Below are 26,983 nucleotides of genomic sequence, written 5' to 3'. Positions count from 1 at the left end.
ATGTTTGGAGCCACTCTGGTCTCTGATCAGCTCTATGGTCAGCTGGCTGAATCACCGGCTGCATTCTCAGGTTCCCTGTTCAGACAGGAGAGCCAGAGAAAAACACGGAAGACGGTGGGGGGGGGCATTCCCTCCCACTGCTTGTAAAAGCAGTCTAGAGGCTAATTAGCCACTAGGATTGCTTTTACATGAAAGCCGACAGCTGGCTGAAAAGAATGATACCAAGATGATACCTAAACCTGCAGGCATCATTCTGGTATAACCACTCAAAATCGTGAATGGCGTACCTGAAGACATAAAAATGGTTAACAATAAAACACAGTAAACGGTAAAGTATAAAAAATTGAATACCTGAAAAGCAAACATGATAAAACATAATAACAATAAAACATTGCAGAATAGAATACAGTAAAAAAGAGCAGAACAATAGAGAGAGAATAGAGAGAGAGAGAACAATAAAACGACAACTATTTTTTTTTTTACACTTTTTTTTGTAACTAACTTTTATAACTGTAACCGGTTCCAGGTTTGGGTCTCTCAAAATGTGATGGCATCTTGGGAGACCCTGTGAAAGTGTGCCTAGTCTGTGCAATGCTGTACCCTATGCTAATACTCAACTAGTGTATGGTAGCATTCAAAACATTCACCAATGTAAAGACCAGGATTGTCAGGACAGGAGGGACAATAATAGCGGGTGTCACGCCTATATCCGCGCTTGCTGCAGGCACAACATCTTTTTTGGGGGGTTCGTTGGGTAGGGGTACTCGGGAGGACATAAAGAAAATGCCTCTCATGCAGCCGACTGCATTTGGTTGGGGATGTGAATGGGGGAAGTACGGGTGCTGCAGTAGTGGTGGGTTCCCAATTAGGATTGGCGAATGAAGCAGGAAGGGCATTATGGGCATGACGGGCCTGTGTTTGTCTTCTTCTTGGTGGCAGTGGGACACTAATTGTGTTTGCCACCTCACCAGCTTGAACTGCATTTATGGGACTCGCCACGTCACCAAGTGTTACTGCAGTGCTGGTTTGACTACGACCGGGGTGTACTAGGCCGCTGGTGCTTGCCAGTTCACCAAAACGCTACCAAAAAAACTGTTAGCGATCGCAGGGATCAGGCCTGACTCTGCGAACGCTGCAGTTATGCGTTTCGTGTTTTGTAAGTGACAGTGATCGATACTGCACTTGGGTGGGCTGGGCTGGGCCGGGCGGAGGGGCAAAACGCAGGTGCTAGCAGGTATCTGGGCTGATCCCGCTAACACTGCATTTTTGGGAACCCTAAACTGCTGGGGACGCTAGTACAGATCTGATCGGATCAGATATTGATCCATTCAGATACTATACCACTAAGGGAGGCGTATGCTGCGTGCGTGGGTGTTAACGGTACTGGCGCTAATCTGACGCTGCCTGGGGCGACGCATATCACCGCCGGGCGATCAGGGGGCTTTATTAGGTAATAAACGACGGGTGCCCTGACACTATAAAAAAATAAAGAACTAACCAGCGTCACCCGTAACAGTTATACGGTGATCAGTGGTGAAAGGGTTAACTAGGGGCAATCAAGGGGTTAAAACCTTTATTAGGAAGTATATGGGGGTCCCTGTCACTATAAAACGCTGACGGTGAACCTAAACATTTACCTCCCTAACTAGCGTCACCAGCGACACTAATACAGCTTAGCGACACTGGTGACGGGGGGTGATCAAGGGGTTAAAACTTTATTGGGGGGTTAGGGGGGTATCCTAGACCTAAAGGGGGCTAACAGTAACTGTCCTACCACACTAACTGTCACAAACTGACACCATGCAGTAATCAGAAAAAAACAAAAACTGCTTAGTGTCAGTGTGACGGGGGAGGGGTGATCGGGGGGTAATCGGGGGGGGGATCGGGGGTGTAATGTATGCCTGGCGTGTTCTACTGTATGTGTGTGTTTGTGTAACTCACATTCCAGTCTTCTCTCCTCGGCGCCGGAACGGAAAATGCAGAGCCGAGGAGAGATGACATAATTTCCTCTGCCTCTGTGTACAATACAGAGGCAGGGAAATGATCCCATTGGCCAGGAGCGATCACGAGGGGGGGCCATGAATGGATGGCCTCCCCCTCACCACCGATCACCGGGGAGGATTTGCCAACCGCCGCAGGCACCGGGGGGGTCCGATCGGACCCCCCACCCGCGGGCAGGCAAGGACGTACCTGTAAGTCCTTTTGCCTGCCCGTGCCATTCTGCCGACGTACATCGTCGTGCGGCGGTCGGCAACTGGTTAAACAGTACTGACTGGCATATTCAAGGCTTTGGATATTTTTTTATATCCTTTTCCAGCTTTGTAAAGTTTCATTACCTTGTTATGCAGGTCTTTTGACTGTTCTTTTCTACCTCATCATGGCTCAGTTTCTAGCCTTCTTAGTGCATTCATGTGAGAGCTAACAAACTGATTGACTATTTATACACAGACACGAATTGTGATTTAAAAAGTCACAAATGTGTGAAATTAACCTTTAATTGCCATGTTAACCTGTGTGTGCCACCTTCTGTGTCTGTACCAAGGCCAAACATTCCAGGGTATGTAAACTTTTTATCAGGGCCATTTAGGTGATTTCTGTTATCATTATGATTTAATAAGGATCCAAAAAACGATGTGATAATAAATGGCTTCATGTGAATGCTATCCTTAAATAAAAGACAGTTTTTTGGCATGATCAGTCATATTTTCAATATTAATGCCAAAATTTCACAATTTATGCCATGGTATGCAAACTTTGAGCATGACTGTATCTCTTTATGTGCCCTCTGAATATCATAATCAAATAATAGACTGAAAAATAAGACGTTAAAAAGAAAAAAAAATCACTTATTTATTTGGTATAAAATGTAACATGAGAGCACAGCTGATAAAAAAACCCAGTCACAGATGCTGCCTCTCCCATTTCCCCTTTTTCAAACAGCCATAGATACAAACTGCTCCTGCAATTGCAAGTGAATTACGCACTCCCACTTTACAAACGATATAGTAGCAAAAATCATAAAATGTACTACAGGTGAAATACATAAAGTTAAGATTCTTGTGACAAAATTGTAATATTAATAATAAGTTACTGCTGTAAGAAAAGAATACTGTACTGTATATGAGAGGAAAATGTGACTCGAAAATGCAGCTGATTCTAATTACTAGTTCTTGACTTTTAAATCAACCCTGGTAGGTGACACCCTATGCTGTTCAATATTTTTTCTCATTTTCACTTTTTTCTGTACCCTGCAGTGAAGTCTATAAAAAACATTAGTCTGTCTAAATCTTTGATTAATACCAGGATCTTCTCTATTAGTGTTTAGAACAAATGTCACATTTCAAGGAACAAATTGCATATCCTTCCAGCCTTAATATATTACAACCAATGTGCCAATCATTTTCCAAACAAAACAAATGCGGCATTTACTAATTCATTGAAATGTCCACAATTTATTTGCCTTGAAATGGCAGTACTGCTTACTTTACTTTGCAGCATGCAATGCAAAGGGAGTTTGGTTTAATTATATGTTACCAAAAAACTGTCAAATTTTACTGTACATTAGTTTTTTACTGTTTTTCAATTTAACAAGATCAAGAAAGATTGTTTGCATGCAGTTATCTATCACAGCCAGATATATGCTGATTGGCTGTGACTTACTAAAGCATAACTCTGGGAAACTATAAATAACAAAAAGTTTTGTTAATGTATTTATTTATATATATATATATATATATATATATATATATATATATATATATATATCAAATTTCAGACTATCTGACCTGATTTACTAAACGAGCAAAGCATGTTAATTTTCAAAACAAACTTTCACCTTACAAAATAAACTTTTACTTATCTGCAGAACTTTTACTTGCATGTAATTGGATGGTTAAAATCGGTACAGCAGACGGATGCTGCCTGTGATCTTATCAGGTCTCCTTTAAATTGCACAGTGCACTTAAAGCCTAACTCCAGGTTTGAGTTAACTTTAAAAAACTTTTGGTTTGGACCAAGCTGGTACAAAATAACTATTTCCTTCACTAATAAATGTCCCTGCTGTCAGTGCTGTATAAACTGTATATAGCATCAGCTACATACAGTATGCAGAGCTGTGTTCTAGCAGCGATACAAGGACTTCCCGTCCCATTCCTGGAAAAAAATTGTGTCGGACTGAGTGCTGCCTGGTATTTTAACAATGAACACAAGACTTCTTCTGTTTGGTTGAGGCGGAGATTATGACAGCTCAGCCATTCAGAGGAAGCGTTACATTTAAGAGATTGTAAGGCTTTGTTTTTTTTGTTTTTTTAAATAACAAACATGTCATACTTACCTTCACTGTGCAGTTTGTTTTGCACAGAGTGGCCCCGATCCTCGACTTCTGGCGTCCCCCGGCGGCACTGGTAGCTCCTCCCTGCATAGTATAACCCCATAGAAGAAGCGATCTCCCAGGGGGTTACCTTGCGGGCACACTCCCGAGTCCAGCATTTGTATCCATAGATGCAGAATGCCGGGAGCCGGTCAGTGATAGAAGTTTTTTCACCTTAATGCATAGGATGCATTAAGGTGAAAAAACATGAGGGTTTACAACCCTTTCAATTCATAAAAGTAAAAGGCTTCCTGTGGATGGCTAAGCAGTGCTAAACTTGACTCAGTTTTATTCTGACAATGAAATGGGAGTGCTCATATCACTGCCAGGATACAATGCTGTAAACTGTGGGTAGCTGATGCTACATACAGTGCTCCTAGCAAGAGCATGTACTAGTAAAGGAAATAGATTGTTTGGAGCAGCTTGTTCTGCATAAACTATTTAAAGTTAAATTAAACCTGGAGTTCAACTGTAATCTATTTTCAACATTTTGACTATTGAGCTCTGTGTTGATTAAGAATTTTTCCCATTTCACCGAAAATTACACGAACAATTTTTTTGTACTTGCATCCAAAATGAACTCAAAATAGACACGTCCAGACTAGCAGTTGTAGTATATTAGGTTATATCCAAAGAGAATACATATATAACCATGTATGGTTAGCCCAGAAGGCACAGGCAATAGTATACATTTACTTATACCCATAGCTTAAAAAATATATTCTAACAATGTAAGGAAAACATGACGGACAGTTATGCTGTCTATGCTTGGCCTGATATGTGGTAACGTTAGGAAGATACACTTGACAAGAACTAATAGCTGTTAAGATAATGGAGTACTTTATTCATTTAGTGAATTTGACTTTTGGGCATATGAGTACTCTAACTACTACACTTTCATACTAAATTGATACATGTCAAGTAAAATATTTGGCTTCTATTTTGAAATAACTTTAATGCATCATATTTTCTAGCAGCAGCAGAAAAGTTAATAATAATGATTTTTACATCATCTTATCAACTGATGGATTTAAAAAATGTTTGATATTTTGATATTTCTTTAAAAAAATGTATTAAAATATACCAGGCTTGACATTGGTACCTTGCCGCTTCAATATGTTGTCTATTAATTTGTCTTTGTTTATGGATATGTATATGTGCAAACCTGTGTATCTTTAAAATTTTCATCTTTTCTCAATCTCAGTCCTCTAAAATAAGTTGGATGGTAGAGTCACACTGCATGCTGTGGAGTTCGGCTATAATCTCTGTTGGTGGGATAGACCTTAAAGGGGTTGTAAAGTCTATTTTTTGTTTCTTTTTTAAATAACAAACATGTTATACTTACCTCCTCTGTGCAAGGGTTTTGCACAGAGGGGCCCTAATCCTCCTCTTCTGGGGTCCTTCCATGGAGCTCCTGGCTCCTCCTCTTCTCGAGTGCCCTGATGTAGAAGCGCTTTCCCTGGGGGCACTCGTGTGGGCATGCTCCCGTGTCCTGCTGTGTCCATTGACACGTCATTGGATTTGATTGACAGCAGCGGGAGCCAATGGCTCCTGTTGCTATCATTCTATCCAATGAGGACCCAAGACACCAGCTGGAGCTGGTGTGCTTGTCCCCATCGCTGGAAAGACCGGATTCAGATAAGTAAAAGGGGGGCTCTGGGGGGCAGCTGCCGCACAGGAGGTTTTTCACCTTAATGCATAGAATGCATTAAGGTGAAAAACCCTGAGGGTTTACAACCCCTTTAACTATTGTCCTTTTCCTTTCTCCATATCCATGAAGAAACCCTAGTCACTCTGAACTGGGTTTGTTGCCAACTCCTTTGGAGTTGGTTCTGTCTCCTTCTCTTTTACAAACACCTATTCTTTACATTGGCTGCCTTTGTGATTCAATTGCCTGTATCTGTCCATTTGTTGTTCACATCTGGCCTGCTTTCAACTTTGTGCATCTATCTATTTATCTATCTATTACACACTAATGTTCTAATAAGGCAGGAAGTCGAAGTGTATAAAATGGTTAATGTTATGTATTTTTAAGGAAAGCAAATACAATACGATAACATAACAGTCATAGTATGCTGTTCACAGTACGTAAAAAAATATTAACAAGCTGACCAAATAAAACAAAAATCTTTTAGTGCTATTAAGTGCTGGAATAAAATCTACCCTGATCTAAATAATTTCCCTACAGACAATACAAAAAGAGATTGAAAAGCGACAGCAGCAATTAAAGAACATTCAAGACTTAGGGGATTCACTCAAAACAGTAATTGGTGAACATGGCAATCTGGTTGATGATAAACTTAGTCTACTGAATAGCAATTGGCTGGCAGTAACATCAAGAGCTGAAGAGTGGTTCCGCCTTTTGTTGGTGAGTACAAGTCTGCTTTTATATTATAACAAATCAAGTCCATATAAAGGTGAATATAAGTAGTATCTTGGACAAAAAAATTGAACTACAGATATTACCAATAAAATCCTATAACTACATTATTGGTAGGCAGGGCGGAGCATGGCAGTAAGAGAGGACGTGCAATGTGAGAGGACGTGATGGGATAGAGCTCCTCTGCTAACTCTTCCTTCTATCCTGTGACCGTAAAATCAATGGTATGATGAGCCGTGCTAAAGCTGTATAGATGCTGTCTTCAGGTCAACCATACGTGATTGAAAATATATATATCCCCCCCGCCTTATTCTTTGGAAGTATTTAAAGAATATGTTCAGTATATATCTGACAAACCAGAAAGTGCGTGCCTATTGGTTGGAGATTTTAATAACTATATGGATCCCTCAATCGACAAATATCATATAATGGATAAGAAAACTTCATTGGGGCTTATGGCCTTTGCCAGATATGTATTGGGTTCTTCTAGCACTTACAAAACTCATCTAGAATAGACTTGGCACTGGGAACATATCCCTTGATACCATATCTTCATTATATTAAATATAAGGCCAGGGGTATTTCAGACCATTCTCCTATAGTAAAACAAAGGATTCGCCCTGGGACTTTAAGTGAAGTGGGTACCGTTTCCGCCAGTAAACATAACAGTAGTAAATACAGTATATGGTTTATTCAAGTAAAATTGTTTACATGCATAGATAACACCAACAGTTGCCAAAAAAAAGATATATAAAACAGGAAATATTGGTACATGGATGTAATAACAGTCATAGTACACGGGCATCATACTACCCAACTAGTTTCGCGAGATCCAGCTCGCTTTTCAGGGGTGGATGTGTGTAACATTGTACCTAAGATAAAAAAAGTATATAGTTTGGCAAAATGGCACAGTATTAGTTATACAGGCAGGGGGTAGGAGGGGTTATGGATCCCCATACTCACCACTGAGCTTGACCATGGCTACAGGTGTGCGGCTCCAACATAGCGGCAGCAGGTGCCTCACCAGGGAGCTGAGGGGGCGAAGTCAGATGGGACCCCACCAGGGGCCAAATGGCGAGCAGGCATGGCATAGGTGTAGTGATGTAACCCTAGAGACCTCGTTAGTTCACAAAGAGTGTAGGCTGTAAACATAAGTATGTTTGTAAGGCATCTAAAGTAATAAAGTAGAATCAATAAGTACTAGCATGAAAATATATATGCATGAAATGGGAGGCCTGAACCCAAAGATGGTAGGGAACATGAAGATGGTAGGAAACATAGGATAACAGAGGGATACTAACAGGTGCAAAGATAGAAAAGAAAAGGAAACGAAAGAGGTGGAGTGTGATTGTGTAATAGTAGGGTAGTGATGTATCCCTAAAAACTTAATTAGTCCATAAAGATTATAGGCTATAAACATGAGTATGTTTGTCAGGCATCTAAAGTAGTAAAATCAATGAGTATTCGCATACAGATATGTATATATAAGTAAAAGGCCTGGGCCACGGATGGTAGGGACATGGAGATGGTGGAAAACATAGGATAGCAGAGGGATACTAACAAGTGACAAGGTGAAAAAGACAGAGAGGAAAGAGGGGTGGATTGTGATAGTGTAGGGAGATGTGTGATATCAAATGAATAGAAATAAATAAAATAAATAAAGCTATGTATGAGGTATGCAAGTATGCCTAAAGGTAACAAGTATCAAAAGGTGATAAGAAAAGCCCAGGCTGCACCTGGAAGGTGAACCCATATTGGATGTCACTTTTTTTTTCATCTGAAGGAATTATGACTGAATTAATTACTTATCAGAATATAAATAGAATTTCATTTTCACTTCTAATATATTTGGATGTATTGAAAGCTTATCTCTGAGGTTACTTATTGCACAGATATCAAAAATTAAGAAACAATGTAGGCAGTGGGAAAAAACACTAGCTGATAATATGATACAGGCCGAATTCCTATACACAATAATCCAAATGAAGATACTCAAAAAGAATGGCTTCATAGCCAATTACAGTATGCAACTGTGGCTAGGAAAAAGGCAGAAAATAAAAGATTCTTCCTACAACAACCATATTTTGAGGAGGGAGGGGGGACAGGACACCTTCTGGCAACTATTGTAAGGGCTCACGGCCTGCATCATATTTAATTGAAATACAATCATCTTTAAATAAGAGGACTGATACTACTCCAGAGATACTGGAGGTATTCGGGGAGTTTTACCAGGCCCTATATAAGAGTAGGGTATCTTATCTGGAGGAATCCCTGAACAGATTTTTTGATACTATTGATTTATTTCAAATGATGAAAGGGTGGTACTAGAGGGTCCACTAACATTGGAGGAGCTAAGAACTGCAGCATCTAATTTACCTAATAATAAAGCACCAGGACCAGATGGTCTACCAGGGGAAATATATAAAAAATATGGGGATGTGCTGTTACCTGATTTACTAGATGTCTTTAATAATGGCATGGAGGTGGGTTCATTAACCTCCTCTATGACTGAAGCAGTAATTATTGTTTTATTGTAAGGATCCAAGCAATCCTGATTCATACCGTCCAATAATCTTGTTATTGTCAGACATTAAGCTGCAGGCAAAGGTATTTGCGATGAGATTATCAAAATGCATTACAAAATTAATTAATTGTGATCAGTCAGGCTTCATTCTTGATAAACCGACAGCGAATAATATCCGACATTTATTTTTAAATTTATAACTCCCAACTGACAATATAGGAAATAGTGTTATACTGTCACTTGATATGGCTAAAGCATTTGACAGTATAGAGTGGGTCTTTTTTGTGAAATTGCTTAAAATATATGGGTTTGGCCCTAGATTTATAAGATGGATACAACTTTTGTATAATTCCCCAAGTGTATCGGCCCCTTTTTCATTGACTAGAGGGGCAAGGCAGGGATGTCCTCTATCCCCGCTTCTTTTTGCTCTGGCCATTGAACCACTGGCGGAGGCTATTCATTCATCAACAAAAATTGTTTTTTGATTGGTTTTTGATTTCGTAAATCTACAGGTGAAGATAAGATAGCACTTTATGTGGATGATACCCTAGTGTTCTTGGGGGATACAGGTACATCTCTGTCTGCAGTCCTTAATAGACCTGTATGGATCCTTTTCAGGATTAAATATTAATTGGGACAAATCTGTAATGATGCCTCTGGATCCTGTGCATTTGGAGCCTCCACACCAGGGTCATCAGATGGCCTTGGTCACATCATTTAAATATCTGGGAGTGGTAATTACACCGAATATTACAGAATATACAGATAAGAATATACTCCCTGTTATTGTTAAATTTCGACAATTGAGTAAAACCTGGAGTAAATTCCTGTTGTCCATGATAGGGATAGCGAATTTGGTGAAGATGGTGTGGATGCCCTGAATGCTATATGAAAATGTATAAAAACCTTGCGCCAAAAAATAGTGTACAATTGACTAATTGAGTGTAAGCTGCTAACCCCCTAAACTAGATGAAAATTCTAGTGCAAGTGAAAAAGTAAACTGTGGGGGGAGCTAGGTCCATATAAACGGTGAACTAAATGACACCTAAATTGTTATATTCAAATGTATAAAAAAACACAACAGTGTACCATGCAAAAATGCTATATGAGTATATAGACTATATACCACAAGTGCATATGCCAAAAGGATGACAACCGTATGATCCCTGCATATAGAGTAAAATATTTTCTTAGTGACAACAAAGGGGAATACCAAAAAATAATATAGAAAAAATTGTATAAATAAAAATAGTCCACATGCAATTGGAAAATAATGAACAAATCAATATAAATATAAAAGAATCTTCCACTGCTGCAAGATGTATGAATCAAAAAAAGTGGATCTTCCTCTGTGTAGTTGCACAACCTCCACCAGCTGGGGGAGAGGAACAGGTCACCTACAAGGCTTATCCATACCATGGCAGCAAGCCAAATCTTGCAAAGGCTATTATTGACCTTTTTTAATTAAAAAGATCAACATCTTCTGGTAAGCGGACATCCACTTTCTGAGCACTTTGGGTGTTTACTACAGCTGGTGGAGGTTGTGCAACTACACAGAGGAAGATCCACTTTTTTTGATTCATACATCTTGCAGCAGCGGAAGATTTATTTATATTTATATTGATTTGTTCATTATTTTCCAATTGCATGTGGACTATTTTTATTTATACAATATTTTCTATATTATTTTTTTGGTATTCACCTTTGTTGTCACTAAGAAAATATTTTACTCTATATGCAGGGATCATACGGTTGTCATCCTGAATGCTATATGCATTACATAATTGGCCCATATTGCTGGCGTTATGATTGTTTGGTACTATTGATTTGGTTTTTAGGGACTTTGTGTGGAAGGGGGGAAAACCCAGAATTAGATTTGAAACACTACACAACAGGCCATAGATAAGGGGGGAATTGCTTTACCCAACGCAAGACTATACTTTATAGCATCACAATTGCAACATTGGCATGGTTGTTAGGTAGTAGACATGCAGGACCCCACACAGAAGATAATAATATCCCAATTTAAAAATGACCCTTTAGTTCAATCAATAGTAGCTCACCGTTTTTATAAGAAAAGAAAATTCCCTACTTTTTATTTAATTCATAGGGTATGGAAAGCAGTGCAAACCACTACTCAGCTTATGGGCTATACGAAAGATATGCCTATATGGGATAACTACTACCTTTATGAATTGAATAGACTTCTGGAATTTTTAGAATGGAAAAAAGCGTGTATAATATTTTTGTATCAGCTATATGAAGGGGATGTTTTACTTCATTTTAATACATTAAAAGACCTCTATCAGTTAACGAACAATAACTTATATCAATACCTCCAATTACATCAGGCATTACAAAGCCAAACTTCAAAACTCCAATCACAGTATAAATATTCTAAAATATTATCAAAAGCGATTCTGGTTACCTGTAAGAAATGAGGATTAATAGGGAACCTTTACTCCAATCTACAAACAATAGAGAATACTGGAAAACAAATAAATAGTTTTGCTTGTTGGCAAAGAGGCATTTGGATGAGGAGGACTGGACATGGGCCCTGGAAACAAAGCTTCATCGTTACAGGGAAACCAAAGCTTCATCATTACTTGGAAAAAATATTTATAACCTTAAATTTGTTATGCTCCTCTGAGATAACAGGGACGGCCAAACTTGCACTATTGGGAATAATCCCTGATGGAGCGTTACCAGTAGAGATGCATATTATGTGGATAAGATCCTTATATTTAGCATGTAAAGTTATTTTACAAAAATGGTCATCTGTTGATCCTCCAACCCATAAACAATGGGGTGAGAAAATTAACTATACACTTAAAAGAAAAAAATTAACATACAAGCATAGAGGTACACCCCAAAGGTTTGAAAAAATATGTTCATGTTGGATAGAACCTAGTAATCAATTATATCACAGTCTATTCAGTGGAGAGGTGTGAAAGCAGAGGAGGTAGATAGGAGTAAAGAGCAGAGGTGGAGGGAGGAGTAGAAGTGAAGAAATCAGTATGTAAAAGAGAGATAATTTTAACTGCTTCAGCCCCAGAAGATTTGACCGCTGAATGACCAGGCCATCTTTTGCGATTTGGCACTGGCTCGCTTTAACTGACAAATGCGCGGTCGTGCGACACTGCATCCAAACAAAATTGATTTCCATTTTTCCCTACAAATAGAGCTTTATTTTGGTGGTATTTGATCATCTCTGCGTTTTTTATTTTTTGCGCTATCAACAAAGAAAGAGCGTCAATTTTGAAAAAAACACAATATTTTGTACATTTTGCTATAATAAATATCCCCATTTTTTTTTTTAAAAAAGCTATTTTTTTCTCAGTTTAGGCTGATACGTATTCTACTACATATTTTTGGTAAAAAAATATCACAATAAGCATATATTGTTTGGTTTTCACAAAAGTTATAGTGTCTACAAAATAGGGTATAGATTTATAGCATTTTTATTATTATTTTTTTTACTAATAATAGAAGTGATCTGCGATTTTTATCAGGACTGTGACATTATGGTGGACTCATCGGACACTTTTGACACATCTTTGGGACCATTGGCATTTATACAGCGATCAGTGCTATAAAAATGCACTGATTACTGTAAAAATGTCACTGGCAAGGAAGGGGTTAACACTAGGGGCGAACAAGGGGTTAACTGTGTTCCCTCTCTGTGTTCTAACTGAAGGGGGGTGGGACTGTCTAGGGGAGATGACAGATTGCTGTTCATACTTTGTATGAACAGACAATCAGTCTCTTCTCCCCTCAGAGAACCGGAAACTGTGTGTTTACACACACAGATCCCGGTTCTCGGTGTGTCGCCAGCGATCGCGGGAGCCCGATGGTGATCGTGACCACCAGACACTCGCATCGGCTCCAGGGGTGAGCAGCGGGCTCCCCTATTGGCCACAGGGCGAAGCAACATTTCATAGTGCCATTCTGCTGCAGTGAAACTGGGGCGGATGGTTGGCAAGTGGTTAAGCTGTATAGAGTAGGTTGCCATAGTCTGATGTTTGATATTGGGGTGAATAATTTGACATGTAAAATGTATCCATGTCCCTATGTAATATTATGTTTTGTTACTTTAATCCGAGAGGTGCAAGGTTTGTTTGTTTTGTATGTTTTTCTTATTTTTGACACTGTGGGGATTCATTTGACATAATTTATGTAATTGAATGTATTTTCTTCATTTTTGGGGGAGTATTTATCCCTGTAATGAGTTAAATGTGGTTATTTGTTTGTATGTAATGTTTAATGCTAAAAATGAAAAAAATATTTTATTTGAAAAAAAAACTACCGAATATACTCAGGTATAAGCCGGGGCACCTAATTTTACCACAAACAACTGAGAAAACTTATTGATTCGAGTATAAGCCTAGGGTGGGAAATGCAGCAGCTACTGGTAAATTTCAATGGATCGGAAGTGCTAATGCAACACATGCAGTAACACAGTGCATACACAATGCAGCGTGTATATTATGAGCCCTAACATAGGCTGCTCTGTGCAAGCATAGTCAACACTGGGTTCAGATAGGGGTTAATAAGAAAATAAAAAATAAAATATAGCAGACTAAGTACTGTAAATAAACGTACTGTATATCTGAGACCAGAGATATACCGCTACTTGAATTCAGCAATGCTTGGGTGGAGCAAGGGGGCGTGACCAAGCACAGGTAACACTGTAAAGGCTACGTCATTGGTCACAGCCCTGGAGAAGAGCGAGAGAAGAAGAGCGGCCTCATCCGACATTCATTTGACAAAGATGCGGTGCACCCCAGGTACCAGCACACAGAAGCGGGCAGGTTCTTGCCCAGTACGGCATGGACAACACAGAGGCTGCCGGCGTGCGACCCTCACTGGAGTATAAGCCGAGGGGGGCATTTTTAGTATAAAAAAAGTGCTGAAAAACTTGGCGTATATATGGTACATTACTTTACACAAAGAAGAAATCTATATGAACGTTCTTTACAAAAAGATACATGTTATGTTATGTATGAAGATCTTCTACATTATCTGTACTTCTCATAGAACACTGTTAACTGGACATAATAATATTGTGCCTTTTATTTATTTTGGAAAAGGGAAAGTACAAATCAATGTAGTCAATACAGTCATTTTAATTTATGTAATTAAAGTGGAACTTAAGTCAAGTAAAAAAACAAAATAAAGAGAATCTAAATTTTGCATCACTTCCATGAGTATATATATATATATATATATCTGTAAAAAAAAAATTGAAACACATTTTGTAAATTTCAAGGTATAATCTCTCAACAACACACATTATACACATGATAAAAAAGTTTTGATCAAAACAAATTTATTTTTTAATACAGATGGTCAAAGCAACTCATAGTTAAAAATTTAATTGTAGTTCATTAAAATAGCACCAGTTAGCATCCATCAGAACCTGATAACACACCCTAGTCAGAGGCCAAAGGTCTAGATAGCAATGCATATAATCACCATACACATTGTAACCAAAGTTTCATTGTTCAAGATCTATGGGCAGAAGATCATCAGTGTGGCCTCATTCTCAACATGTTGCACATAATGCCGTATACACATGGGCGGACTTTTCGACCGGACTGGTCCGACGGGACAAATCCGTCGGACAATCCAACCATGTGTGGGCTTCATCGGACCTGCAGCAGACTTTTTCGGGTGAAAATCAGACGGACTTTAGATTTGAAACATGTTTCAAATCTTTCCATCGGACTTGAGTCCGGTCAAAAAATCCGCTTGTCTGTATGCTAGTCCGACGAAAGAAAACTGACACTAGGGCAGCTATTGGCTACTGGCTATCAACTTCCTCATTTTAGTCCGATCGTACGTCATCACGTACGAATCCATCAGACTTTGGTGTGATCGTGTGTAGGCAAGTCCGTTCGTTCGAAAGTCCGTCGGAAGTCAGTCGAAAGTCCATCGGAAAGACTGTCGGACCTTTGATGACGAAAAGTCCGCCCGTGTGTACACGGCATAACACTTCATCAGGAGTAGGATGAAGCGAATGGCGGTTCTGCTGTTTAAGATGGTAATCAGTGGTACTAAGACTCTCTTTGCAGTATAAGTATGAAGATATGGCAGAGTTCCCAGACAGGATGTTAGAAAGTGTCTCTGGTGTTGTCTGCTTGGGGAAAAAAGAGAGGCAATGTAAGGAGCTTATGGAACATCTAACTTTGCTTCCTGATTTTGAAAAGATGTATATAGCTGAGATTAGATTAAGAGCTACATATGATGCTTTTACCAGCATTAGGTGTCACTTCTGTAGCCTAATGCCTACTTTACTTGACTCCTTCCAAACAGCAATAGTAACGTATATAATAATATGCTGTGTTGTGCTGCTTATAATATATGCATCCTTTATTTACATTCACATTCTATATATACATCAAGCAGTGACATTGCCATCAGTAGGCTAAAATATCAGAGCATCTTCAGTTAATCTGTACAAACAATGTACAAACATTTGGAAATTCTAAAGAACCTCCTCCCAAAGCCAAAAAAGGAAGCTAAGTTTATATGTAAGACATTGTTTTTTTCTTTATATTTTTGCAAAGTTCAGTATCATAGCAGATTGTACAGTATTGGCATGGTTTATTTGAACTTGTTTCTTTTTTCAGGAATATCAAAAACAAATGGAATCTTTTGACCAAGGCATTGCTAGCACTACAGCTTGGATGTACCGTGCTGAAATATTACTAGATGAGGTGGACAAACAAAAGTCACTACAAAGGGAAGAGACCCTGAAGGTATCACATTTAAGTCCATTTAAACTTTCTAGTTTTTGCTCTTAGAGAGATAAATGGGCATTTTCAATGCAAGTTGGCATTTTTTAACATATCTTTAATTAAATATTATTTTGAGGGGCTAGTGGGTGAGTGGGGCTTCCCCCACTTTACTGGTAAAAAATTGCTAAAGGCTAAGTTCACTTTTGGCACCTTTGACAATATAGTGGCTAGGGTTGCACCGATACTAGTATCGGTGCCGATACCGAGTATTTGTACAAGTATCAGTACTCGCGCAAATGCACCGATACCTGAAACTGCTACTTTCAAGCTCGGTTCTTTGAACTGCCAGTGGGCCTCCCCTGTTGACAGCTGAAGTGTTTAAGAATTCCGGTAATTGTAGCTGTAAAAAAAAAAAATGTTTATTAATAGCTCAGCTGCTGAAACACAAAAATAAAAAGAAATATTGTTTCTTTTTGTATCTTTCTGTTGCTTCATCTGCAGATCAAAGGGATGAACAAATGTTCCTCTGTTTAACCCCTTATTAACCATTAATTTACTCTAATCAGCCTTAATTAACTCCCTAATCTCCTGCATTTAATTATTATTTTGCTTTGTACCATTGCTGACAGCTGCAGTGAAAACAAAACATTTGCAGTAGGTATCAGTAATTGGTATAGACGAGTACTAAAAAAAAGTATCTGTACTTGTAAAAAAATAGTATCGGTGCATCCCTAATAGTGGCCATGTAAGCAGGAGAGCCCCAACAGGTTAAAACATGCTGATCAGTGTTAAAAAATATTGATTACTGCAGATGCCATACAAGTAGGCCATTTTTGTTCCTCCTAGCCTGGTTGATACTCCCATCTTTGTTTACATTCTCTTTATGGCTAGTTTCAATGCTGCTACAGGCATTGAATGCTAAGCTCCAGTATTGCAGTATTAAGTGTCTCCCTTTTTAAAAGCCACAACTTTGCAGTGTGCTCTCTCCTACCTTTTTGTAGCAGTGACTAAGCTCTGTTCACATGCCTGCTGTTCCTCCCATATGCATTTAACAAACTCCTTTATGTTTAAGACATTTTTTTCCAGCTTTGACTTCTTCCTTGTTACTTCCACAGCTTTGTGAACATTCTGGTTGGACAGTATCCTCCCAACTCACCTGTGGATCTCTGCAGCATGTTCAGAGCTCACATTGACTTTTTTGTTGTTTTTTTTTTACTAAAGCCAATCAGTTTGTTTAAGCTACTGGGGCCCGTTGTCAGCATGGTCACTTTATTGGAAATTGTGTGCTAAAGGAGAACTTGGACTTTAAACTTTTTAACCATAGTGACAACGGTGGTACAGGTTCACAAAACATGCAGCCAAAGCTACACTAAAATGGTTTAAAACCAGTGACACAAATGTCTTAGATTGCCTCAGTCAATTCCCAGAGATACTGTATATTAAACTGAAAATCTGTGGAAAGGTTTGCAAATTGCTGTCCACCAATGGTCATCAATTGTCACCATTCAACTACACAGACCTAGAACATTATCTGCAAAAAAATCAAATACAATTGCAGGTTATAAAAATAGAGAATTACCTTACAAACATGTGCATCTCTAATTATTGCTAAATCTGTTTGGCAAAGATTAACTCAGGAGGTAAATAATGTCTGCTGTTTAATCCACTTTTGTTACAAAAATATACATATACTAAACCTTTAAAGTGTCATGTGTGTTGTGTAAATCAAATGAAATACATTTTTATTCAGACTATGACATACACTATATTACCAAATGTATTGAGACACCTTCCCACATGAACTTTAAAGGCTAAGTTCCCTTTTTTTTCTTTTCTAAATTCCAGCTCCCCTATATAGCATTGATGTACTTTTTTTGCAAAAATATCAAAGCTTTCCATAAAATCTACAGACACTTATCTTACTGTACTGCATCCATGATTCCAAAGGTATATATTGCTTCTGTCTTACTTCCTTACAGAGTATAGGTCATGACACAGGAAGGAGTTGACCAGCTGATCTCATTAGCACACACACTCACCCTGCATCATCCACCCTCCCATTCCCAGCTGCACGTTTTTTGAATGAAATGCAATCAATCAGTGATCACCCTTCTCACTAAATACACAATCAGATTATATAGTGTATGGCCATCTTTATACAAGTACATAGAAGGGAGTGGACAGAAACACTCAGCTGTCAAGCCCCGTCCACAACTCTGCATAGCGGGAACTCGCATTCCCACATGTGGCTTTTTTATAGTGAGGGGGGGTTTGGAGCAATTTCACTCATCACACATAGGGCAGCCCACCCACCTGTATGGGCTGCACTACACACAGAAATCGCCCCAAAGAAGCTTCAGAACTTTTTTTAGAGCAGAGCTTGGTGCATTTTTTACTGCGATTTATTGGTGCAGCACATTTCTGAAATGCAAGGAAACGCACAGATGTGAGTGAATCCTCATTGTTCTTGGGTTAACGCACCAATTTCACTTTTGAGCCCCATTCACATCTAGCATAGTGAGAGCACACATTTTGTGTCTCATTTTTCCTGTGACATGCATAAGGCAGCCTGATAATTTAAATGGGCTGTGCTATATGTGGCTTATGGGACATGTTGGCGTTTTGTGGCATTTGCCATTCGTTTTTTCACATGCCAAAATGTGTGTTTGCTTCTGTGTTTGGTGTGTTGTTACAATTAATGGCACTGAAAGCTCAGCTAGTAATTTTAGGTGTATAATGGTGGCCATACACTATACAATCTGATTGTATAATCTCCTTTAGCTTTACCACATTTAAATAATAGGAGGAAACAACTATCCAGCCAATCACTGTGTATGCAATCAAGCAGGCCCTTGCACTACATAACTGATGGCAGATCTAAAGGAGATTATACAATCCGATTGCCTAGTGTATGACCACCTTACAGAAAAAAAAAGACAAACTTGCACCCTTTTTCCAATGAAGCACACCACAATGCACAGTACTGTGTTACCTTGAGTGACAGTGCGCTGCATTAAAGGTGTGTAGTGAAAGTGTTTTGGGTGCCTTTCAAAATAAATGGAAAAACAGTGCAACAGCACATGTAATGTGCATCTTCACAATGCAATTGTTTGAAGGGGTCTTAAATAGTTGAACTCTAAGGGTGGAAAATGCAAAAAGGAGATGGAAGTATGTTAATTAAGACCGATGAACTGCATTTACTATTCACTTAAATCAGCTAATCATGTGCAGTAAAATAAAAAGAATAAAAATACAGGAATTTCCTTTACACAGAATCAGATCATTGAAGTGCATTGAGCTAAATGAACATTTTCTAACTTTAGTAAATTAACCCCATTGACATGAAGACTATTACCGCTGTCAAGGTTTGTCTGTACTGACTTTGTGATGTGTGACTATGTTAAATTAACAAGTAAATACGCACTGTGTTGCAGCATAATGAAACAGGCAGCTCACCAATGTTAGAACATGCTTGCAATTGTACCTTATCTCAGCAGCTTTAAAGAAAATGTGCTTTGATTATTCACACTTCATCTGAAGCCATTTTCATCATATTCATCAGTGATTTCTGACTTTCTCTGGTGTTGTACTGCAGCTACTGAAGTCTGAGCTGAATGATATTCAGCCGAAGGTGGAATTAGTACATGACCAAGCTACAGAGCTAATGATGAACCATGGTAATGAATGCAAGAAGATAGTAGAACTCAAGCTGTTTGAACTTGATCAACGATTTACTCCAATATCACAAAGAATTAAAACAGAAAAGGTACTGATAAGTAGCACATAAACATGTTTCTAATAAAATTAGTAGAAAGATTAGATTAAGATTTGTTTACAAACATTGGATAATGGCATAGCATACTGTGCAGACTGTAGTGCAATAAAATGATGTATAGAATATTACACCTAGAAAATTGACCTTAAAGTGAATATGTAACCAGACAAGAGCGATTCAAGGCATTTTTAGTAAGCAGTAAATACAGACAGAAATTGTTCAAAGACTTCTCTCAGCAGCTCAGCTCACCCCCCCCCCCCCCTCCCAGCAGTTACACAACAACCTCCCAGCCTTGTTGCCTTTAATATATACACAGATCAGGCTGGATTAGGGATAAGGACTTCTGATGTGAATTTTAAGGATGAATTGCTTCACAGTGCCTACAGCCACAAACATTAGTGAGATATTGTTTTATTGTTTAAAACTCACTTTTTTGGTATGCTTGTTTAAATACATCTATAGCCTGACCACAGATTTACTTTAAATGACATAAAGATGTTAGCTATTGTCTATGGTCAACTAGAGACCTCCACAGACATTCTGGCTGATTTATCTCTGGGATTAAAAGCAATCGGGAGTTCATGGGCAGTTTTAGTTTATAAATAGATTACCATTATGGCAACTATTTAAAAAAAGGGTAGGCAGGGTTTCTCGTGAACGTTATAATTATTTTTGTTATGTAAATAATTGTTGTATAAGTGCCAGATGATCATTATGGCAAAAATTCACAGCTAACTTGTCATCAAAGCACATTCTCCATGTCACATTCACACTTCTCCTCACAGCACATCCTAATTTTCCAGTCTTCAATGAGAAATTCTGGTTTCAGCAATATTCATTATGTTTCTAATATGGAAAAAGTGATCCTGAGTTGTTTAACATTCACCATTTTGATCTTGGTAATCATTCATGTTATTAATGATTTCTTTATTTATTCCTACTAAGAAGTATCACATTGGATTCAGCTTGCTCCCCATTGGACACTTTTGCTGCTTATATCATTTTATTAAATGCTTAGGTTAAAAAATGAGAGCAAGCCTGCTTCACAATTTCTTCAGCGCACATTATTAACATTAACATTATCACTATAACAGATTACACTACGTTGTAGTATACATAGAATACTGAAGGTTTATGTTCCTTCACACTAAATCAGTCACAATTTAGCTTATTCAGAAATCTAATTATAGGCACTTTGTAATATTTCAGGTGACCTCTGACCTTCTGATTGCCCTAACAATGATGGCTGCCATATCTTAAACATGTGTCTTTTAAGAACATACAGTAAATTTGTTCCTGTTAATTTAAAGAGGGACTTTGGGCAATAAGCTAAAACATTTAAAACGCACACGGGTTTACATACTGGTTTACTTTCCAAAGGATTATTAGTGGTACATACCACTGCCAATCAGTAAGATCAGTCTACTTCCTGATTTAGCATTACAGTTTCTTGGGTCAGCATTTCTGCCCTAAGTCAGCTTGCTGCTAACTAGAGAGGTGTTGTTGCTGCCCAATGAGGAGGCTGGAAGAGGAGCGATAATGAAAAAATTGCATTGTTAAACCAGGAAGATCAATTGCTTTATTATGAACTGGGGAGGGGGAAGATTCACTAAAACTAGTGCACTTAAAATCTGGCGCAGCTGTTATGGTAGCCAGTCAGCTTCTAACTTCAGCTTGTTCAATTAAGCTTTGGTAATAAAACCTGGAAGCTGATTGGTTTCTAAGCAGAGCTGCACCAGAATTTGCATGCTCCAGTTTTAGTAAATAACCCCCTATGTGTCTTACTGGATGGCTGCACAGTGTGGAAAACCAGTTATTATTATTGGATTCATTATGATTTTAATATATATTATCTTGACTATTTCTAGCTTTAAGGTGAATGTCATGACAGTGTTCTGTCATGTGAAGCCTTTAAGGTAGTGCATTAGAGATCAAATTAAGATGTTGCCAAATTAATTAGATCACTTTCTATAGGATGGTCTATCAATGGTGTTAATGTACTCATGAACCTATATTAACTTGTAAATAATCATTCACATACCGTTTCTCCCCAACTGGCAATAAAACAAAACACTTAGCCCCCAGTGACTTCCCATTTTAATATAAAGCAGTTGTAATAACATTTATTATCTTTACTGCTGATAAACTGGAGCTGTAACATGTCTTTATGAGAGTCGACGAATATACAGTTAACGTTTCTAAATTTACTTCTTCTTTTTAAAACAAACTTACTAGTATGGTTACATATTTTGCCATGGGGTTATCATTCAATATTTGTCAAGTGAAAAGCAGGGACTTTTTCTTAACGATTTTTGGCTGACCTGATAAATTATTTTTTTATAATGGTTTTCCATCTTGATGTTCTTAATCAAAATAAGATTTAAATCACTCACTTGAGTAATTCCCATTAAGTTTTCAATAAAATAGCCCCTCTATTAGTCCATTGAAAAGCAGGTGTGATGGAGAAATTAGACTCTCTAAAATCACATTATCTAGAATAAATGCTTCATGTGTGGCTATCTTGGCTAAATAGAATAGATAATGAGACAAGTAAATCACATGGATTTAAATTTTGATGGATTTGTTGTATAATTTATGTATTTTGTAATGAAGACATGATACTGGAATAAAACCTCACTTTAAACATAAGATCCACTTATTGTAAACCACAGGTATCTCATGTCCAGAATTAGCAGGATTTTAACCTAAAGTAACAAAAACGACCTTAATTTTCACCGATTGGGATGGTGCTTCTCTTTTGAATATATATATAAGGCTAAAGTGTTTACAGTTTACAAAAATGACAACAAACCTGCTATCACTAGAGTAAAAGCAAACTAAAGCAAGGACTTTTTATCATCAATGAGCATACAACCGACTGTTCACTCTTTTCTACTTCTTTATTTTATCACATTTTTAAATAAATAATAATAATGCTGATAGATGGAAATGTTTGTGGGAATTCATAAGTATATAAAGTGTCCAAGTGCCTCTGAATGTTAAGTGGCTGAATAACAGAAAATTTGAATAAACCGAGCCTGTGGTCACTTTAAACATTCAAACTTGTGAAGGTGTAGAGATATATATGTGTTTGAATTTCTCTGTACATGATTCAGTTTTGAAAACAAGATTAGTTTACATCACCTGACTACACCTTGCTTCAAGAGTTGGGTTTATACTTGCTGCCTTAATAAGCCAGCTCCATTGGAGTATTCCCTCTTACCCCAGTGGACTGACCAGCCTTAATATTACACTAACAAGATCAGATGTAATAGCTCCACAAAACATTCTGAGACCACTCTGTTCATGTAAAACCAACAGCTAGAATAGCAAGAGAATCTGCAGCCCTACTCTGTTAATTCAGCCCCACACTGATTGCTGCCCTAGAACCTGACTGTAATGGCTATGCAGTAATCCCGCCAAGCCTACTTCACTCTTTAGTAAATCATGGCTTAATTTAAATATTGCTAATAGCACGTGTACATGACATGTAGACAGAATAGCTTTAGGCTAGTCTTCTAATAGCTGTGCATGGTGAGAGCTACACATTGCATTTCAGAAATGTATATTTCTATTCAGGTTGCATTATAAACCCCTTAACGCTGGTGCCTCCCTTCACTTTAAGGGGATGCTGGAAGGTGGGGAGAGGTTTATGGTCATATGACTGCCTTGATTGGCTGTCACAGGAGTCACATGATCAAAAAGCTCCCGATCGCTACTTGATTTCCATTAGGTGCTGCTAACTGTGCTGGGAGTGCACAGGGTGTGTACTCTCGGCACAGGTTTATTTTACGGATGAGCTTCGAGTTTGAGTTGAACTCATGTTTGACTCGAGCATCGGCTGTTAGCAAGTTCGCCGAACAGCGAACAATTTGGGGTGTTCACGGCAAATTCAAATGTCGCGGAACACCCTTTAAAAGTCTATGGGAGAAATCAAAAGTGCTAACTTTAAAGGCTTATATTCATGGTATTGTCATAAAAAGTGTTTGGGGACCTGGGTCCTGCCCCGGGGACATGGATCAATGCAAAAAAAAGTTTTAAAGACTGAAATTTTTTCGGGAGCAGTGATTTTAATAATGCTTAAAGTGAAACAATAAAAGTTTAATATCCCTTTAAATTTCGTACCTGGGGGGTGTCAATAGTATGCCTGTAAAGGGGCGCATGTTTCCTGTGTTTAGAACAGTCTGACAGCAAAATGACATCTTTTCCTGCAGCCTGCCAGGTTGCGTGCTCAGATAAGGGTCTGGTATGGATTTTTGGGGGGACCCCACGCCGTTTTTTTTTTATTTTGGCGCGGGGTTCCCCTTAAAATTTATACCAGACCCTTCAGGTCTGGTATAGATTTTGGGGGGGACCCCACGCCATTTTTTTTTTAAATTTTGGTCGGGGTTCCCCTTAATATCCATACCAGACCTGAAGGGCCTGGTATGGAATTTAGGGGGACCCCCCACATCATTTTTTTTTTAATTTTGGCCGGGGTTTCCCTTAATATACATACCAGACCTGAAGGGCCTGGTATGGAATTTAGGGGGACCCCCACGTCATTTTTTTTTAAATTTTGGTTCCAGGTTGCCCTGTGGGGAATTCCCATGTCGTTTTTATCAATGAACTTCTATGTGTATTGTCGGACCGGCAATGCATTAATAGCCGTGAGTAGTTTTAAATGACTTTTTTCCTTTGAAATGTCATTTTGCTGTCAGACTGTTCTAAACACGGGAAACTGGCGCCCCTTTACAGGCATACTATAGACACCCCCCAGGTACGAAATTTAAAGGGATATTACACTTTTATTGTTTCACTTTAAGCATTATTAAAATCACTGCTCCCGAAAAAAACGCCGTTTTTAAAACTGTTTTTTTCATTGATCCATGTCCCCTGGGGCAGGACCCAGGTCCCCAAACACTTTTTATGACAATAACTTACATACAAGCCTTTAAAATTAGCACTTTTGATTATTCATGTTCGTGTCCCATAGACTTTAACGGTGTTCGCGTGTTTGAACAAATTTTTTGCCTGTTCGCATGTTCTGGTGCGAACCGAACAGGGGATTGTTCGTTCATCCCTAGTTTATTTACATTTAGGAACATAAATATGCGGCCTCTCAGCATCAAGGCCCGCCAAGGTTAATTATTAATTGATAGGGTATTAGTTATAGATTTCAATATTGTACATGTGATCTACCTTAATGCAACCAGTTATTTTAATGTTTTAGTACCGCTGTTTCTGCATTTTATATATTACTGAAAGAATAGATCACTTGATGGATTCAAATGCATTTTAGCTATTTTATAAAAATAATAATCACGTGAGAATGTTCTTATGAAGCACTCGTAGGGAAATCCCAAAAAGTGCAGCAAAATACAGCAAAAGACCGATCGTTCTTAAATTACTTTTTTACATATAATATATAAACATATTCTTGTAAGTAATGTGCTTTAACACATACTATCATTCGAAATCATGATACACATAGATAACTCTGTGCTCAGTAAATTGTGTAAACTCCTTGAAGACTACAACAGAGGTCTGAACAAATTATTCTAATAATGTCTCTTACATGTACTTAAGTGTATATTGGATCTCGCTAATTTTTTTATACATGCCTTATTGTTGTACAGCCTATGGTTTCTTCCAAAGAGCTGGAACAGTTTCATTCTGATATCCAGAAATTGCTTGAACCACTGGAGGCTGAAATTCAACTTGGAGTGAATCTCACTGAAGAAGACTTCAATAAAGATACGGTAAAGTATTTGAGACTGATACTTTTGAACAGCATGACACAGAATGGCAAATAAGATATATGTGGTATAAGTCAAAACAAGTTGTGCTATATTCAGCTTTTCTTCATAATCTGGCCTATATTAACTTTTGATATCCTTTAAAGGGCAAACCCGGAAGAAAAGCTGTTCAAGGCTACTATTCACAAAATCCCAGGATACCAGCTTGCCTTAGAGGGCTATAAACAAAGCAAACCTATACTTAGCCATTCCTAAACACAACCATTGTACTAGCTTATGCTTAATTTAGCATTCCAAAAAACTCTAATAATCAATCGAATACCATCTAAAATAACTTCAAACTCTAATACCTTCTAACACTGAAGCTTAAAGCGTTTGTAAAGGATTTTTTAAAAAATAATAAAACATGTCATACTTACCTGCTCTGTGCAGTGGTTTTGATCCCCCTCTTCTCAGGTCCCCCGATGGTGCTCTTGGCCCCCCCTGCTCAGTGCCCCCATAGCAAGCCATTTGCTATGGGGGCACTCGTGCATGCTCACTCCCAAGTCGGCTCTCTGTATCCAAATAACACAGAGAGTGCTTTTCAGGCCCCTGCCTCACTAGGGCTGCATCTCAGCCAATGAGGAGCGAGAGACCTGGGAGAGACTCTGCTCTTGTGCACAGCACAGAATGACAATGGGAAAGTATTGGGGGGCTTAAAGGGGAGCTGCACATTGAAGGTTTTTTACCTTCATGCACAAAATGCATGAGGGTCAAAAATCTTCAAACTTTACAACCACTTTAACCCCTACTCCTGAAAAAAATTGTAAATTTTTATTTTTTTTTTAATAACAAACATGATATACTTACCTCCTCTATGCAGTTGTTTTGCACAGAGCAGCCTGCATCCTCCTCTTCTCAGGTCCCTCTTCGCTGCTCCTGGCCCCTCCCTCCTGTTGAGTTCCCCCACAGCAAGCAGCTTTCTATGGGGGCACCCAAGCCGAACTGCAGATCCATGTGTCCACTCAGACACGGAGCTGCCATTCGGCTCCACCCCCTCTCTCCTGATTGGCTAACTGACTTTGATTGACAGCAGCGGGAGCCAATGACGCTGCTGCTGTGTCTCAGCAAATCAGAAGGGAGAGTCCCGGAAGGCCAAGGGATTCGTGGACATTGCTGGATAGAGATGGGGCTCAGGTAAGTATTAGGGGGTGCTGGGGTGGCTGCAACACACAGAAGGCTGTTTATCTTAATGCATAGAACTGCCTTTACAATTCCTTTATTGGGTACCAATTATTACAAATGCTTCTTTAACATATCTTGCTGAAGGTTGTGCCGTGTGGTGTGGTACACTGCCAAACATTCTACATGCACCCTTCTGGTTCAATTTGGTGCATTAGGCAGCCAATTTCAATTAATGGGGCCACACTAACGCAACATCCTTTAATGTACAGTTTATCACATTTTAATGCAAGTGT

The 26,983-nt window shown here is 38.6% G+C and overlaps 1 protein-coding gene across 1 annotated transcript in view; it reads left to right on the top strand.

Moving 5' to 3' along the window:
* DMD (dystrophin) overlaps nt 1-26,983 on the top strand; it is a 3,507,873-nt gene that overhangs the window by 1,417,805 nt on the left and 2,063,085 nt on the right. Inside the window, exons 34-37 of the mRNA XM_073614841.1 lie at nt 6,558-6,737; nt 15,906-16,034; nt 19,609-19,779; nt 25,407-25,529. Of these exons, the coding sequence (XP_073470942.1) occupies nt 6,558-6,737; nt 15,906-16,034; nt 19,609-19,779; nt 25,407-25,529 (603 nt within the window). The remainder of the gene's footprint in view (nt 1-6,557; nt 6,738-15,905; nt 16,035-19,608; nt 19,780-25,406; nt 25,530-26,983) is intronic.

This window comes from Aquarana catesbeiana, linkage group LG02 (assembly GCF_042186555.1).
Source record: "Aquarana catesbeiana isolate 2022-GZ linkage group LG02, ASM4218655v1, whole genome shotgun sequence".
Lineage (NCBI taxonomy): Eukaryota > Metazoa > Chordata > Amphibia > Anura > Ranidae > Aquarana > Aquarana catesbeiana.
Note: the sequence above shows the minus strand (reverse complement) of the source record. Positions and strands in the feature narration are given on the sequence as shown.